At 38.3% G+C, this 19,069-nt stretch overlaps 1 protein-coding gene and 1 long non-coding RNA gene across 2 annotated transcripts; one reads left to right on the top strand and one right to left on the bottom strand.

Annotated features, from left to right (window-relative positions):
- The first annotated feature begins 1,191 nt into the window (after window positions 1-1,191).
- LOC114151683 (uncharacterized) lies at window positions 1,192-3,777 on the top strand. Its single transcript, XR_003596984.1, has 2 exons — window positions 1,192-1,290; window positions 3,018-3,777. It is a non-coding gene; the product is annotated as an uncharacterized LOC114151683 (long non-coding RNA).
- LOC114151681 (alpha-tectorin-like) lies at window positions 3,569-18,517 on the bottom strand. The gene is made up of 26 exons (XM_028029027.1): window positions 18,413-18,517; window positions 18,208-18,272; window positions 17,594-17,620; window positions 15,850-15,873; window positions 14,128-14,243; window positions 13,725-14,003; window positions 13,518-13,613; window positions 13,238-13,403; window positions 12,563-12,963; window positions 11,895-12,471; window positions 11,224-11,807; window positions 10,055-10,607; window positions 9,363-9,961; window positions 8,998-9,152; window positions 8,431-8,831; window positions 8,096-8,292; window positions 6,649-7,044; window positions 6,282-6,565; window positions 5,892-6,169; window positions 5,665-5,784; window positions 5,313-5,497; window positions 5,064-5,224; window positions 4,640-4,891; window positions 4,391-4,550; window positions 4,197-4,302; window positions 3,569-4,104 (listed from the first exon to the last, which is right to left on the bottom strand). Exons 2-26 carry the CDS (start codon window positions 18,251-18,253, stop codon window positions 3,983-3,985), a joined length of 6,285 nt encoding a protein of 2,094 aa, XP_027884828.1. The 5' UTR covers window positions 18,254-18,272; window positions 18,413-18,517; the 3' UTR covers window positions 3,569-3,982.
- Between the last annotated feature and the right edge of the window lie 552 nt (window positions 18,518-19,069).

Genomic DNA, 19,069 nt, shown 5'->3' with positions numbered 1-19,069 from the left:
ATGTACAAGTTTAAGAGATTAATCACAAAATTCCTGAGTTTTTGACAGAAATTTACTCCTATTTTTCTATCTACAAGAGTCCTAATACACTGTTGTAAAAATCCCTTTCAGGTTTTGGATCTAGAATAAATATCTGGCTACTTTATTTGCTTGATTTTAGGTTGTTATTTTTTGGCCAGCGACTACTTTTAAGGCTAAAGTTTTGGCACACATGGCAAAAAGTTTGGACACCCCAGCTTTAAAGACCAGTTCAATCACATAAAATAAGTACAGTAAAATAAAAAAGAAGCACAGCAAAATCAATACTTAGCTGAAACAATAGTTTTGTTAAGACTTCTATCATTTTATTGGTGCAGGGATTTGATTTTTTTATAAATTATAATTATTAGAAATGCCACTTTTAGGTTATTTATTATGCCAGTCATGTGGTTTGCAGTGCTTCTGGATTGACCAGTCATTGCACTTCCTTGTTCTGCACAATGGTAACCTGTGATAATGTGATGCAGAATGCAGCTTTGCTGTCATATGGTGTGAAGGTATGAAGTATCATAAAATAGATCCAGGCTCCTGATAAAAACTGGTGGAAAAATACAACACAATAAAAACCAAAGATGCAGCAAATCCAGAATATAATGCTTCACAAATAATAAACATACAATCTAAGATAAAAATTTTATTAGGAAATAATACAAGAAGTTAGTAAGGAACAAAAGTAGGTTAACCTAAGGAGAACAAAATGTGTGTCAAAATTGAAAAACAAGAAATATTACAGCGTGTTAGAGGCTTTCAGCCCCTGTACTTCATTGCAAGGCTCCAAAAATAACATGAGGGATGAAGCTGACTAATTTGGCTGTTGTGTTAAACTGTTGTTCAACTATGCAGTCTGAACTTATGGCCATAAGATGGCGCAGTTTTATTACCTCTGGTTGGTCTGCTCCTCATTTTAAATGTAAATTTATAAAATGTAAATATATTTAGATTTTAATACAGTTGCGAACTGTTTATTACAAACACAATGCCAAACGTTTGAGTTGAAACAGGTTGATGATAAAAATCTGTTGTTGATATTTCAACACAGAAATGATAAATTGTAAGTATTTATTCTGTTGGCTGCTACACTAGCTTGTGTTTTGCTGTAAATGTAAATGATCTCTTTCAAACTCTCGATGTTTCTGTAAATACATGTAATATAGATTGGGAGTGAAATGGCGCCATCTGCTGTCGCTGGTGTTGAATAGCAGTCATTGGAACTGTGGGTCTGCTCTTTGGCACAGGATTGCTCGAAACGAGGTAAAATATAATATTTTAGTCATGTCAGAGTACTTCAGAACTAAAAGATACCAATATTATGTTGTGTTTTATGCGTTTTGGTATGTTTTAGCCATGTTTGGCTGTTAGTTGTATTTAGGCCTGTCACGATAGCAAATTTTGCTGAGCGATTAATTGTCTCAAAAAATTATTGCGATAAACGATAATATTGTTTGAAGACCTTTTTACACTGATTTAATGGAAATGACGTAATCATGCATGTGATTTCCTGCCAAAGATAGATACACATTATTTTCAAAAGAATATTTAACACTGGAGCTGATAAACAAAATAAACAAAACAACCAAAAACAAAATGGATTCTCAGTCTCCATTAACAAAAAATGTACTTGATAAAAACTAAACAACATAAAGCCAAAATGGAAATAAATACTGCATTCAACCAAAAGAGTGCAGATTATGAAGTGTGTATATTATGTTGCCCATCAGTAAAATAGAGAAAATGGGCACATCGACTACCTGATGCAATAATTCACACTACATGATTTTTTGCTCCTATTTTTCCCCTTATGACAATCTTAAAACGTTGGTCTTTCTAAAATTGTGTGGTGTGTTACGGTAGATAGTCGTTGCCTCTCCGATCCAAATCAGGGGTTTTCCCCGACTGGGATCTTAACGCAGCCTGTTGAATGTGACAGGTAGCCAATCAGAAAGCGAGGATTCTCCTCCGTGTTTTCTGAGGGGAAATTACGTCGGGGAATCCCAAACAGCTGACACGGCGCAACCCGAAGTCCAGCGGACGTGGAAACAACATTAATGTTTATTCAACATGCAAATAATATAGAAATGACAAGAGGAGGAGTTGGAGCAAAATTGCTACCGCAGTTGATAAACCTGGTAACTTTTCAGCTGTTTTTTGTTAACGTGACATAAATAGGTTATAATGATTTTCATTAAGTCAGGACTGACACTAGCCACATGCATTGCAGGTAGACTGTAGCAAAGCATTAATTAATGTCTGGTTTTAAAATTAGTTCACTGGACTTGTAGCCATTATTTTGTGCCCATTGTTGGACACCACACGGCAGGAACGAACCCGATTGAACTGTTATACCAAGGATTTCTGTCGGCTAATGTGTGGTCTGTCAGGTTTTAAAAATGGGCCGACAATCGGCGGACAGCTCTAAGATCGTGTAGTCTGCGCTGGGCTTTACACTGAGGAAATGAGAAAGGAGGGTCAGTGGAGAGCACCGGAGTTGAGCTTTTTTTCATTAGGTGTCATCAACAGAAAGAGAAAAAGGCCGGAAGAGACGATAATGCCGATAATTGAAATGACATCGATAGTTTTAATTCATCGTACGATTAATCGATTTATCGTTTATCGCGACAGGCCTAGTTGTATTTTATTGTATGGCGCAATTTTATATTCGGCTAAGCTAGCAGCTAACTGTACTGTTTTCAAATCAAAATGGAGCGCATGCTAATTGTCCACAAGATCTCTATCTACAGTGACTGAATTGCTGGTATTTTGTGCAGATATGTTACTGTGTACAATTTTTGATGTTATGCAAATGTTATGTGATCATTTTTATTCAGTTTTATTATTTTGTTGTTCACATGTTTGTTGCACCCCTAATACATACCTATCAATCAATCTATCTATACAGATCAGGGTTTCTGATGAGAACAGACTAGCAAAAAAGTAGGTCTACTTCACTGAAACACCGTGAGTTTTCACTGTGTCTGTAGGATCCCACCCTGAAAGAGCCCTAAACAAGTGAACGCCTTTTTTGCTGCTTGCCGGTGCTGAGATGCAGGGAAACAGTATCTGATGGGGAAACGTAGCACCCAGAACTACCAGTAGAACATCCGCCTCACCAGGTTGGGAGTCCTCATGGAGAACGCAGGTCAGTCGGCACATTGATCACCCCTCCATCAGCCCAATATGGAAAGATTCCTGGATAAGCAGCCTGGTTTCACCCCTGGTTGTGACAGACCCCAGTTAAGAGCTACTGATGTTCCACAAAGTAGAAAACTTGTAAGACCTCACAGGATTTATGAGGGATGATTGTGATCCCTGACCCTAGTCCTTCAAAGTGTGTCTTAAATTTTATGTTCCAAGGATATTATTGGTGATTATTTACTAACTCATTTTTACAACTGTTTAGGTTGAAAGTCATACCATAAAAACAAAACGTTAAGATCCTAACCTGGGGAGAATATAATACAGAATATGTCATACACAAAATGGACAACTTAAGGCTTTTATCAGGAAAAAACATGAAAAGTACACAATAAAATTCATTTGAATTTTTTTATTAATCCGTTTTATAATCAAGTAAATATATCTTCCACCGCATAAAACAAAAATTAGACAATACTTCATTTCATTCAGTTTGACACTTCGAGATCATTCCTTCAAACATTAACTTCATATACTTATATGTAACTTCATATCCAAAAGAGTTAAAATTTCATATCCTGTGATAGTAGCAAAAATAATTGATTTTTAAAAAATCCCACAAGACAACTGAACATTATTGATCCCACAAATGGTCTAAAACACAACGGTGCACCAGATGTTAGAAAAGCAAACTTACTTCTGTTTCTCGCCTAATTACGAGTACAAACCAAAACCCAGAAAACACCTCTTAACATTATGAATCATAAATAACAACATTTATTGGATTTCAAAGTGTGATTATTCTTTGATATTAATTGACCAGAATTCTGGTCATCAGCAAACTGACAATCAGGGTAACAATTGATGCCAGATGGCCTGTACCATCTGACGTCGATATCTGTTGATTCACACCATTTCTTTGGATTAGTCCACCTATATAAAAAAGAGAGATGCATAGATTTTGTCAATCAATTGGAATATAATTTTTGTAATTAGAAAACAATGGAGATATGATAGAACTTTACCAGTGTTTGGTTGTGCCACAAGCACCAGTGGTCCAATTGACAGAGCTGAAGAGTCATGGTAAGATACGTCCCTCTTGAATAGAGTGTGGGAACCCGGGTAGCAATGCTGGAAAAAAAAATTAAAACAGCAACATTAAAGGTTCGCAACTTCAGTATATACAATATAGCCACAAAAAGCACACGATAAAACTTACAGCTCTGCAGTTGTTGCTTCTCAAAAGACACAAGTGGACACTGCAGTGCAAGTAAATCTGTGTGTGGTTGGTGAAGGTGAACATCCTGAAGGAGAAACGAGACACAGTGGAGACACCGTTCTGAATCACCTCTACGGTTCCATCTTCTGGATTAGGACACCTGTGAAGCAGAAGCAGATGCATCAGTTAGACTGACAGCAAGAAGACCCTGCATTAAATTATAAAGAACAACAAGATGGTGTCACTGACTGCGAAGCAATGAGATTCCAGCGGACAGGGTAGTTTGCTTGGTTGACTGGCGTGGCCCAACAAGAGTCCAGAACTGTGGCAAACTGGCGCTGATCCACCCCTTCTGTTCGCACCTCCATGTAAAACATTTGATCAACTTCCAGTTCTATGTTTCCATTAGTGCTCAAGGGGAAGTGGAAACCTTCATCCTCATAGGGGATCATCCTCACACTATACGACCCAGTGCCAACAGGAAGCTTCTTCCTCAAAATGCTGCAGAAGAAACATTTAATGTGACCATCCAGTTAAATGCACCTGATAATCTCACACCCAATTTGCTTACAGGATTCCATTGCAAAGAAAAAATAACCAATAACTGGCTATAGACATAATGGTCATGGACATAATGGTCAAAGGAACCACAGGGAGAAAATGGTATGATCACCTCTCCACAGGGTTGATGCCCACAGCCATTGACAGAGCCTGAGCCAGAGGGTAAACACAGGAGAAATCCAGATGAAGATTCCTCTCACGGCTGATTAAACCTCCATGAGGATCCACATGCCCTTGAATAGTGTTCTCATACATGAAGTGAGTTCCATTGCTCTAAACAGTGAAATGACAGAATGCTATCAATCAAGTTAAGTAACATATTGGACGCTTTAAAGAAGATGTTCCAATTCATGAACGTTACCCTAAGAGCTGTCCCACACAGATGGTCGTCATTGTCAAAATGGAAGATGAGTCGTCCGTCCTGGAGAGTCCCATTGCAAGAGCTGTCATGGAGATGGAGAGCGCTGGTGTGGAAGCCCGCTTCAAACAGCTGGCAGCGAGATACTGACATGGTGCCAGAACTGCTGGAGCATTCAATGTTTGAGTCTGCTCATCAGAAGGAGAAACAAATTTGAGGTTTTGTGACCAACTAAACCAACTGATGCAGGAAAACTAAGATTATGCTTCAAACATGAACACCAACAGTTTGGAACGTGACTATCATTACAGTTCTTCATATGAAAAACAGAAGGTTTAAAAGGTGTTGCACTTACCGTAGCTCTCATTGTTGGGTCGATGATGTTGCTCGTCACAGAAGCAGCCGTACACACCATTTTTCTTACCACACCACTCATACTCTGCACAGTCCAGCTGTTCACAGGGGTCAGTCTCAGCTGAATCAAATACATCAGAAAAGGCCAAGAAAGTTTCAAAACAAACATTGCATAAAATCAATTAATAACTCATTGTTGTGATAATTTATTGAGCAAAACAAGCATACCACAACGCAAAGGAGAGCGCCAGTTGGGGATGCTAAGGCCCAAATTGGTGCAGGTTTTCTCATAAGCAGAGACAGCAGAACACAGCATGCCATTGGCTGGCGTGTAGAGGCAGAGATCGTAAACACAGGAAGTGAAAAATGGTTGGGGGTTTGAATGCAGGTGACAAGAACTGAATGGGCCACTGGTGTTGGTGATGACTCTGCAGAGTTCTGTGTATTCTTCTATGAAGCGGCAGTCACTTAGTCCATCACCACTTCTCTGATCAGTGGATCCACATCTAGAAAAGTCGTTAGACATTTAAAAGATTTTAGAGACAGCAGACATGCACAAACGTTTGCAATTGTTGAAATTTTATCAGGTAAACGCAAATAAATGGAGCATGAGCTCACCCTTCTTGGCTTGTCTCTGATTTCCAGCTGTGGCCAAACTGGTTGTCGTTTTGGGCCAAAGTACCATTGGGCAAAACTTTGTCATCATTGGGATCACCATTGAAGTTCCCACACATTCCACTGACTCTGTTCTTATAGTTGCGGCCCATCCTGACCAGTAAAGTACTAGAGCCATCAAACTGGACTACGACATCAGCAGCATTAAACACTATGTAACTTCCCTGCCACATCACCTGACCAAAAGTTCCTGCATTAGCGGGAAGAGAAACCTCAGCTCCATTTACCTGTTATGAGGAGAGTTCATAGAGTAAGACCAAAGATTTTAAGACAAAAACTGTTTTTATTGTGAACTTAAAATAAAGTTTACCTTCACTCTCTTGTTCGGTCCGAGTCTGACATGAGCACTCTCTGGATGATTTGAGAGGAATATATCAACTGATGACACGAAAGACACAAAGTTGTTTCCTCTGTGCTTGTTCGTGGCCACGACTTTGTACTGAGTGTCATTGTTGCTGTGTCTCAAGCTTTCAGTGATGACGTAAGAGCATGATCCCTGGAAATGAGTTAGGGCTCCATCGAAGGTGATGTAGTGTGGGTCACCCAATACAGTACAGGTAGACATGGCGTCGTAACAGCCCAGCTGGCCATCTCTGATGGTGCACTCTTGTGTAGGAGTGCATGATGAGGGACTGCAGATCAGGACATTGGGCGCTTGACATTCACACCGTTGGGAGCAACTGTCTGTCCAGAAGGACTCACCGGCCTGCAAGATGAGAAACAAATGAAAATATGAGGTTGTGTGACAACATTATGAATATATGAACCTTGAGGTAATAAGGAATGCACTACCGCAATGCTTCTCTGTCTGAAATCATAGTTGTAAAACTGCATCATGCAGAACCTGATAACCAAGTTTCCACTCCTTCCTGTCAGTTGAGGCTTTTGTCAATCACTGGAAGAATTTCCAATGTGGGTGCCAAACAAAAGATGGAGACGATATATATAGTCTATCCTCATACTTGAGTTTTGACTTGAAAGCACGTACCACCCAAATAGCTACAGTGTAATCATAGTAAATGTTCTAATGCTAATTTCTGTAAATCTATGAAAACTTCAAAAGGTAAATAGAAAAGGAATGAATTTTAGTGTTTTTCTAGTCATAGGGAGCACTCAAAGAACTTCACACTATAGCCACATTCACCCAATCACACTGACTAATGTTCATACATTCATGCACCAATTCAAAGATCGGTAAACAAATAACGATCCAAGAGCGCATTGATGTGTAAAAGGTGGAAGTTAGAATTGAACCTACAACCTTAAAACCTTCTGGCTGATGTCTGAAAATATGTGTTAATTCCATGTTAAGACCATTTTATTTGGTGAAGGGCACCTGTCAATTCTCATTTGCTTTCCTTTGTTGGGTTGCATTTGAAAACTATATTCTGTCCTTAAGGCTAATTTTGGACTATTGGCTGCTTCTCATCTGTGTGCCTTTAAGCCCAGCCTCAGACAGCATCTTCTTTTGTCTTTGTGAGACAGAACCGTCCTTGCATGTAATTATCAGAATAGGTGAAAATGACACTTTCAGATACCAAGAAATTTTACCCAAGGAGACTTGTGAAGGTCTACTAAACTATCTTTTTGAAATGTTGTCTTTTGCTTTTGCTGTGATGTCACACAAGGTGACATTATGTGTGAGTTGTTTACTTAAAATGCAACACCTCAATGATGTTTCTTTCTTCAAAGCCATTCAGCAAGAGTCTTGATTCTAAGCTAATTTATCAAGAATATAGTAAATTGAAATGACCTACATTGAAGTAGAAGCCATCATGCTGACAGCCACAGCTCTCCACAGGGACACAGCTTGTTCCACTCCTGGAAAAACCTTCATTACAAAAACATCCCTCAGAGCAAACATGGTCACAGGCAGCATCAATGCTGCTGGCACAGGTGTGGCCACAGTCTGTTCCACACAGCTCATAATGGCTGTTGGCTGGGCAGACCATTCCTTTACAGGTGAGGGAAAAAAGGATGACAAGTTGGTTAAAACAAGTACAAACATAGGAAATCACATATTTTGAGAGTCTTTTGAGGAAGATGCTTGTTTGATTGATTACTTTAATAGCACATTGCCTTCCATACTCACTGCAAGTGGTGTTTTGCCTCCAAGGGTAGATTCGGACATTAGCAGACTGACAGGCACTGACGTATGTCTCTAGAGCCCTGCACAGGAGATCACTGCCTCGATTTCCCGACACGCAGACATCAAAGACGCAGTCACTGAAATATGGTGCTGGATCCACCTCCTCGTGGCAGAAGCTGAATGGGCCGTCAGCTGCCCGGATCACCTCACACTGGGCCCTGGCAGATCGGTCATCATTGCATTGTGCGCATGAAGAGCCACAGCCGTCACTACAGGTGTAGTTCCCAGGAACCTTCCAAGCTGCCCCAAAAGCATCTGCTGAGTTGGATGATGCTCCACTTGGAGTGTGGAAATCATCATTTGGATTTCCATTGAAGTTTCCACAAAGTCCACACATGTTTCCTCTGATCAAGATAAGAAAGACTGAATTGAAATTTTGAACACTAAATGACAATGAAACAGACAATGATGATATTCTCTTTTTACAGTTCTAAAAAGGCATTAATTCAATAACTGTAGGATTGAAGAAAATATTTAAATTAAAGTTGTGTTGAAAATTAGATAGGCTACCTGTAGCTTGGGGGCACCGAAATGGACACTGTGCTACTTCCATCATACATGACGCTCAGTCCAAAAGCTGCGTTGACAAATGTTTGAGATCCACTTCCAAAAATTGACAGGCTTCCATTGAAAACAATGGGCAGGTTTCTTGTGATTCCATTCACCTGTGAAGAAAAAAGGTTTTTCATGGGAGACACACAACTGATTTTTCTGGACTATTACTGATATGGAAATTTAAGAACTGAACAGCTGTTTGGTAATATACCAAGAAGAAATGTTTTGGCTTTGAAAAGTACTTTGCAAAAGTAATTTCCAATCTACTTTAAACAGCTTTAAATATTTAGCAATCTTCCATCAGAGACAGCCTGACTTACCTCCACAGTACCAATGTTGCCTCTCGACATACGCACTTCATAGCCCAAGACATCAACAAGAACTTCAGCCGTGATAGAAACTGGCAGTCCAAACCACGGTTCATTCTTTGCTTTCACAGAAAACTGATGAGGGTTCAGAGTGTCATTGCAAACTGTTGCCAGAACATAGCGGCAGGTTCCCTGGAAGTCATAGGCCTTGCCATCAAAGGTCAGGTAGTGAGGGTCTCCAGAGGCCGAGCAGGTGCCATGAGGGTTGGGATGGCAGCCAAACTCACCCCCCACAACATGGCAGGACTCCTGAGGTCCACATGAATTTGGGGAACATTGGGCTATACCAGTTACACCATTACAGGTGCAAAAGCTCTGACATGCTTCTCCATCCCAGAACTGTTCTCCAGCTTGCCGATATCGTCCATCATGAAAGCATCCACAGGATGTTGGAGGCACACACTGGTTACCATTGAGGACAAACCCATCATTACACTGGCATCCCTCCTGGCACTGAGTGTCACAGGTGAAGGGGAAGGAGAGGCTGGGGCAGGAAGACGGACATGAACTTCCACAGAGTTCATAATGACTGTTTGGTGGACAGGTTAGTTCTGTTGGGGGCGCAAAAGGGGAAAGAAGTAAAAGGTGATCATTAATGTATTCATTTCAAAGGCATCTCTATCAAATGTGGTTCTACAACTTACCACAGCCAGTTGCATTCCTCCACTGTCCCAAGGATCCACCGTTATGTTGACACATCAGTCCATAATCTCGGAGGACCTCACACAGCGTTGATGCTGGATCTCTGGAGCCTTGGAGGATTTCTACACATGCATCTACCTGCTGCCAGGGGTTCACTGCAGCCCAGCATGATGTAAAGGGCCCAGTGGGTGAAGTAAGAACTCCACAGTACTCACTGGAACTGAAATTGGTTGCAGGATTACGAGGTCTGCTTTCCACACAGTGATCTGCCAGGGAGCCATCTCGCCAACTGTCCCCAAACATCTGGGAGTCACTGACTAGAGTACCATTGGGTGTACGGAAATCGTCATTCTGGTCAGCATTGTAGTTTCCACAAAGTCCACCTAATAAACCACTGTAGACACCTGGTGCAGTGAGACGCACAAAATGAGGCCAGACAGTCTGCAGAGTTACGCCAAAGGCTGTGCGAAGGATGACACTGTGAGTGCTGCTTTGGAAGATGCGGATTCTGTTGGATCCAGAGCTGAATGGCAGTCTGGTCAGTTGGCCATCAACCTATAACACATAACAAAAAAAACTTTAGAAAAGTTTTTGGGGTAGATGTTCGAAATATTACAAATGCATGGAGAAATCAAATTTTGCATTGCTTCTCACTAGAGAAAGCTTCTAAAACATAATTTTTACTCATAAAAAAGTGTTTTCAATGTATTAATTGTATAATCTCACAATATGCAATATGTACACTAAGTTTCATCAAGACGTTTTGATAACATAGTTACATCAAGGATCTTATTCACTCTTCTTTATTAGTATTAATTTTCAGACACTCCTCTTGCACAGGCTGACCATCATCATTGCCTGTGAATATTCCTTTTACGATCAATTGCTTCCTCTAAAATTGTTAGCAAAATCTGAAACTTACAGTATGATGCAAACTTTTGAATCAGGCTGAAGTAGAATACAATTGAGCTTAATGCTGCATAAAAGGTTTGGAAATTATAATTGTAATAACCCCATGTCCTGGTTGTAATGCATTGCAGACTAACTCTAAAAGTTATGCTTTTTATGACATTTGTTTAGTGTTTGAAATTTTATCAAACAGTTTGTTGTAATAGTCTTCAAACATGTTATCTATTCGTTTTATTGGCAGAAAATGATTTCTGTCACTCACCTTCACAGTGCTTCTACTTGCCATCTCAATAGCAACTTGTGTTCCCTCTGCCTCAAACCTTAGCACATTAGAGAAACCCTGTGACCCCTGAGGAACTTTTTCCACAGTGACCATGAAGTGCGAATGATTAGAGAACCCCATAACTTTGGCAAGGGTCAGGCGACATGCTCCTGGGTACTGGTACATCACTCCATCAAATGTATTATATGATCCTGGTCCTCTTATCCAACATGTTGCAAAGCTGTTTGGTCTGCAACCTCTTACTCCATCCTGCACCCTGCAGGACTCATGTTGGCCACAGCTGTGAGAGCTGCAAGTCATGGAGCCATAGCTGCATGTACAGCGCCTCCCACAGTCTGCATCCAGTATGACAGTTTCTCCTGAGCGGTAGTAGTGACCCTCAAAGCTGCAGCCACAGTCAGAATGAGGGACACAGACCCCTCCACTCAGGAGGTAGCCTGAATTGCAGACACAGCTCTCTTGATTCGGGAGGGGGCAGTTGTTGGTGGAATTGGGGTTGACACATGTAGATGGACATCCTGTACCCTGGGCCTCATAGTGGCTATTGGCTGGGCAGGGGATTTCTAAACACAAGAAACATTTATTCTCAAACTCTCAATATTTAACATCACTTATATTTCAAAATAATTGTGACTGACTGGCAGACATACCACAGAAGCCAGAACTCCGCCAGCTTTGTGGCTGGATCCCATTTTGTTGACACTGACTTGAGTAGACATTTAGGGCTTGGCACAGAATGGGTTGATACCCTCCACTGACACAGAGATCATACACACAGCTGTCCACAAAAGATCCTGTAGGGAGTCGTTGATGGCATGCAGCAAACGGTCCAGTGCTGTTCTCAAGAATACCACAGTGGGCAGAGTTTCTGTACAGTGCTGTCTGAGCTGCTGTGCAGCCAGCACAGGCCAGACCTGAACAATGAACCTCACAGCCAGGCTCATCATCTCCAGCAGCTTTCCAGCTGTTGGCAAAAACCACATCAGAGCTCACCACTTCACCCTGACGGGTTTGAAAGTCATCCTCAGGGCGATTGTTGAAGTTTCCACAGAGCCCACATGTGCTATTTTGGTAAGTGTAGGGCACAGCTATCTGGACATATGAATACATGTCATAAGACACCATCAGGCCAAAGTCAGTGCTGACGATCACAGAGAAACCTGACTGATAAACCTGGATAGAGCCGTTTCTGAGAGAAAATGGAGCTGTAGCAAAGCTTCCATTGACCTGTAAGGATGGCAACAATAAAGTAGTTACAAATATAAACCAAGGAAAAAATACATGGTATATGTTAAAGTAACTAAGAGACTCTTGTTACCTTAGCCTCTCCATAATGTCCTTTAACCAGCTCAATAGTTTCATCATGAACAAAGATTTTGACAAGCCGTGTCCATGAAACACGAGTGCTGCCGCGATGCTCGTTCTTCCCCTCCACTCTGTAGTAGGGCAGTCCGTTCTGACTCTGCTCTGACAGAACGTAAGTGCATGTGCCTTGAAAGTGAAACACTGAGTTGTCAAATGTGTAGTAATGTGGATCTCCACTGATGGTGCAGGTTTGTCTTTGCACAGTCTGGCAAGAGTACTGAAAGGCAGCTGGCCGACAGATTTGGGAGAAGGAGCAGGGATTGTTGGAGCATTGCAGCCCTGCTCTGGTGCAGGTGCATTTCTGTGCACAGGTGCTGTCACTCCAGAAAGAGTCACCAAGTTGAACAGGTTGACCTTTAAACAAAAAGAAAAGAGCAGTGGTCATTTTAAGGCTGGTTTACTGACAAGTTAGTTTGTGGTGTTTCTAACATCACATTTAGAACTACATGTATTTAAAATGAAGAGATTACAGAGGAAGAATTAAACTGAAGAGATGTTTCAGTTTCAACACACTTATTTTAATAACCCTATTGTTCCATCAGGAGACACAGATTGAAGTTTTCCCGTATTTCCATGATACATGTGCTCATTTTTATAAAGAAGTACCCTCAGTGACTGGTTCTCCTACCATTAAAATTACAGACTAATGATCCATGATCGACACGGAAGGCCCAGCGACCGGGTACGTTGACATTACTGCCAAGACTAAAAGTTGAGTTAGGTCCGGTTGCGTCACTAGAGAATGATCCAGGGATGGTGAAGTGGTGAGAGGAACTGATCGTATCGTATCCAGCCTGGAAATTGAATGTGCACAAGAAAATAAAATTTTCTTTTTCTGAGAAATTTACATTTACCAAGACAAGGCAAATAAAACATATTTATAGCAAGCATTTATTTGAAATTCTTACCTGTACATATCTTGACATGGAGGCTATTGAGCCATAATTCATCAGCACAAATGAATATTGGCCATTGGTAGTCAAGACTGCCTGAAAGGTTGTTTGCTGGGGAAAATACAAATATGTTTATTGAGAATGAATTTAATGATTAAACATGCTTTATTTTATTTGCACACTGCTTAAATTGGTTCCAGTAGTTAAAAACATATCACTTACTGTTCCAGTCATTGGAAAATAGGCAACTTCATACCATGTTGCTATGAAGATCCAGTTGGCCTGAAAGTTAAGAGCTGGGAAGTATCTATTGATGTCCTGTGTAACTTGTTGGAGAATAGAGCCGCTGGTGTACTGAATATAGTAGATATCACCATTTCCTCTGGTGTCTAAATCAGTCCAGAACGGAGCAATGACATCTCTGGTTCCATACATCGGAAAACGTTGAGGAGTAAAACTTGACCATGGTGAAACAAAGGTCAGATCTCCGTTGTGGTTCACCTGAGAAAAACAGCTCCAAATTAGGTATGACTATTAATACACTTTTAAAAAATGTTTATATTTTGTCTTCATGATTAAAGTAAAAACGGAAGTGATTGGAAGTTCAAGTCGTCGAGTAACATACGTAAATCTGAGAGTAAGACTGTCCAAAATAGTTAAAGGATCGTGAGAGTGGAATTGCAGGTGAGCTTCCATCATCTGATCGATAGCTTATTGTTCCAGCAATTGGGTAGAGGGGTCCTAGAAAAAACAAGAGATTAAATTACTCTTTTCTGGATAACATCATACTAAAAGCGTCAATATATAGTTTCTAGACAGACAGGCTGAAAGACAGATGGATTAATCAATTTAAACTTTCATGTTACTCAGATTCTGAATTTTCTGACATTAATGAGACGTGTTTAAGGTTTAGGACATTATTTTCATTCGTATGATAAACAGTTTTCCAATGTAATGTGTAGGTATACTTGTGCACATTAAGTTATTGTTATTAATACAAACAAACAAAACCTGCATATATAAAACATATTTTATGCACATAGAGATATATACACACACATTGACATATATTTAAATATACATATACACACATGGAAAAAATTGGTTGGTACCACTCAGTTAATGAAAGAAAAACCCACTTGAAAGTGGACAAAATTTTAATATGATAATTTCTTGAAAAAGAGCTTAGTCCTAAACTTCCAGCTCACCTTGACTTTGAGGTGTCACTGCAGCTATAAAAACAGAGAGACATCATTGAACATTAAATTAGTTAATGTCAATAATAAAAGACCATTTTTTGTGTAGGAAGGTTTAAACCACTACATTCATTGGTATGAGTAAAATTTCCCATTGTAATATACAGTAATAATTATTTACCATTATCTGTTAATAATAATTATAAAAATAGAATAAGTTATTGAAAGATGGGTCTAAATTTTCAGCTCACCTTGACGCTGAGTTGATACTCCAGCTATAAAAACATACAGATATGGATTAATCAATTTAAACTTTCATCTTACCCAGATTCTGAAACAAACAAGATATTTGGACATTAATTTAAAAATTAATGTCAATGAATTAGACGTGTTTAAGGTTTAGGACATTATTTTCATTGGTATGATAAACAGTTTTCCAATGTAATGTGCATATTTAATGAACATTAATTTAACTAACATCGATAATAATTGACTTGTTTTTTGTGTAGCAAGGTTCAACCCATTCCTTTTATTGGAATGACTAACATGTTCCCAATGTAACATGAAGTTATGATTTTTTACTGTTATTTATCTAGTAATAAGAATGAAAAAAGAAGCGGGAAGTATGCGGACAGATATAAATTTTCAGCTTGCGTTGATGTTGAGTTGTCACTCCAGCTATAAAACACATAGATATCATTTAACATTAAATTTAGATAATTTGTGTCAATATAAAATGACCTGTAAAGACGATTTAATCCACTACTGGAATGGCTATCATTTTTTAAATGAGGATATTTTCATTTTTGTCAATAAATAAAAACCTTTTTGACTTGTGTGGCAGGTTTGGAATGTAATTACAGGTGAACTTAATTATCAGTTAAAGTATAATATAAAAACTTTATGAATATTAGGATATGATTGTTCTATAATTTATTACTTTAGACTCTTATTAATACAAGCTCTCTTTTCCTCTGATGTATTTAGTAAGTTTTGTAGTTTTTTAACGGCTGTTCAAATAAGGAAAAATCTGTATAATTGCAATAAGAATCCCTGCTCAGTTTTGGAAACCTAATTATGTAATAATATCTAGAGGTAAAGTCAGAGATTATATATATTTATGCACAGACAGACAGAAACTTTCAGCTTACCTGTAGTTCGCGTTGTCGCTCCAGCTATAAAACAAATATTTAACATAAAATTTAAAATGTCAATAAATAAAAACCTTTTTGACTTGTGTGGCAGGATTGGAATGTAATTACAGGTGAACTTAATTATCAATTAACAAAGTATAATATAAAAGTAGGATATGATTGTTCTATAATTTATTACTTTGGGTTCTTATTGTTTAGTAGGGGTCCTTTTTCATTTTGTTGTATTTTAAAAAGAGAATAGAATATATTTATAGCTGTTCAGGCTATAATACTTCATTCGTATATTTTACACCATTATAAATGTCACTTTTAAAGATAAAGCCATTTTATACAGAAAGTTCAAAATTAGCTTTTTTTTCTGCAGCAAAAATCATGTTGCGATTACATGATAATTGTTCTTGTATGTTTAAACTGTACTGCTTTAATTATTTAGTGATGTTCATGAGATCATCAATTAGGTTTAGTAATACAGTAAATGTGTAGTAAAAATATCTAAACACTGTAATACTGAGATCTTTCACATGTCTGAGTAAATTAAACTAGATGCATTGAATTAAGTTTTACAGTGTAGTTACTTACCTGTTCTTTACTACTAGTTCTTTATTTGGGACTATTTGTAATTTAGAAACATGATAAAAGAAAACAGACCTGAGTTGTTTGGCAAAAACAAATACTTTCTTTCAGCCAGTAGATAGTACAACATAAATCATTTATTTTAGGTGTTAAGATGCAGTTAGTCAGCGTGGGGCGCAGCGCTGCTCACCGCTTTGTCACAGTCATATCCATTCAGCACAGTAAACTAGATCTGTATGCCTGCTGCATGTTATGTATAATAATAATGTTGAAAACAAAAGTTCTGCAGCTCCTCCTGAGAGTTTTCTTTTTTTGTGACCGGGTGTTAAGCCACTTGTTATTATTTTAAACCACAATCCTATGGTGAGCTAACTGTAGCGTCACACTTTGAGCTCAAGTCACAGCAAATAAACCATTGTTTACATGCAGTACCGCGCGGACCACTGGGGGGCGCTCATGGACCACTAATGGTCCTGGGACCACAGTTTGATAAAAACTGATGCAAAGACAATGTCGGAGGTTATTTTGTTACTTTGTGTTTTGGAAATTCTAATATTATTCCTGCAGTATTCTTAGACAATTAAAAGATTAGATGTTTGGACAAGACAGGCAAGACAGTCTAAATTTTTAATCGATTTTGATTCTGAGATAACACTCTGGCTATAAAAAAGACAACAACAAAGATTTCATTGAAAATATTTTTTTTATAAATATGAGAGAAAAAGAAGAAGAATTCTGTTGAAAATTCAAATTATTCCGGCTTGTTTTCCAGACACAAAACACCCAGACACTAACTGCCAGAAAACTGCTTGTATTTTCTGTTTTTTAAAGCACCTGGACGGTTTCTAGAAGCAGCACAGATGCTATAAAAAGTATAAATTTTTATAGTATAAAAAGTATAAATTTAAAACACCCTGGAAAACTGCTGTCTAAGCTCATAAAATTAACTTAATTCTGGGTTAGGATTATCTGGTTACATAAAGTACAACAGAATTTCCTGTTCCACTGCATTCCTTCTGCAGACGTCATAACAAAAAAGGAAAAATCTGTATAATTACAACAGGAGTCCCTGCTCTGCTTGGAAACATAATGATATAATAATATCTAGAGGTAAAGTCAGAGATTATATATATATTTATGCACAGATAGACAGAAACTTTCAGCTTACCTGTAGTTGTTTGCGTTGCCACTCCAGCTATAAAACAAATATCATTTAACATAAAATTTAATATGCCAACAAATTGGCATTTTTAATTTGGCAGGATTGGAATATAATTACAGGTGAACTGAATTATCAATTAACAAAGTATAATATAAAATTAGGATATGATTGTTCTGTAATTTATTACTTTAGACTCTTATTAATACAAGCTCTCTTTTTCTCTGATGTATTTAGTAGGTTTTTTTAATTTTGTTGTATTTTAAAAAGAGAATAGAATATATTTATAGCTGTTCAGGCTATAATACTTCAGTTGTATATTTTACACCATTATAAATGTCACTTTTAAAGATAAAGCCATTTTATACAGAAAGTTCAAAATTAGCTCTTTTTTCTCTGCAGCAAAAATCATGTTGCGATTACATGATAATTGTTCTTGTATGTTTAAACTTTAATTATTTAGTGATGTTCATGAGATCATCAATTAGGTTTAGTAATACAGTAAATGTGTAGTAAAAATATCTAAACACTGTAATATTGAGATGTGAGAGTTTGCATCTTTCACATCTCTGAGTAAATTAAACTAGATGCATTGAATTAAGTTTTACAGTGTAGTTACTTACCTGTAGCTGACAGCAGCAGTAAAGGCAGTAAGATTCGACCTGCCATTTTTCCAAATTTGTCAAACCTGTTTTAAAAATATAAAATAAAAGACTATTTCAGCATCTGAATTCATGTTGATCAAGAAATGCATCAAAATTTCCAGTCAAAACTATGTTGTTTTTTTTCACTCAGACTTAAATAAAAACATCAATTTGAAGCTTTTACCTGTCTAAGTGCCTCTCTGGTGTAAAAGCATCTCAAGTGACAGACCTGCACTGCAACAATACTTTATATACAGACAGTTGGCACAAGCCCATTATTCTTTCTGTTTCAGTAAGCTGCATTGAAAGAATGAGACTCAGCTGCTTCCTCATATTTTAGCACAATATGGTCATCAAGGCTGCCTCTTAGGTTAAACATTATTATTAATCTGTTACTGGATCTTCCTGTTTGTCTGCTGTTATAAACTTAATTAATTATCACAAAGTATCTTAGAGTTTACAGCTGAAAATTAAGTACATATTAAGATAAGATGTGCAAACATACCCTGCATAGTAGCATAATGTAAGTTATACCTACATAACGGAGAAAAAAGGTTGTTTGCAATTTGCAACTAGGTTGACTAGAGTTAATATAACAGTGCATCTACGGGCCAAAGTTGTATCAATTTTTAATTCTAGTTGAGGGCCGCACAAACTCAGTCCAAGAGCCAGAAATGGCCCCTGGGCCGCACTTTGGACACCCCTGGTTTAATGGAAGCAGAGTGGGAACAAAGTGGCATACATTATGAACAGTTCTTTAAACAGTTCCCCAGTTCTTCTGTCTTTAAGAACAAAAACAAACATGTTTGTTAGCAGTTTTGATTATCTAAAAATGAACAAT

Source organism: Xiphophorus couchianus, chromosome 10 (assembly GCF_001444195.1).
Source record: "Xiphophorus couchianus chromosome 10, X_couchianus-1.0, whole genome shotgun sequence".
Lineage (NCBI taxonomy): Eukaryota > Metazoa > Chordata > Actinopteri > Cyprinodontiformes > Poeciliidae > Xiphophorus > Xiphophorus couchianus.
The sequence above is the reverse complement of the archived record's forward strand: the minus strand, read 5'-3'. Positions and strand labels throughout refer to the sequence as shown.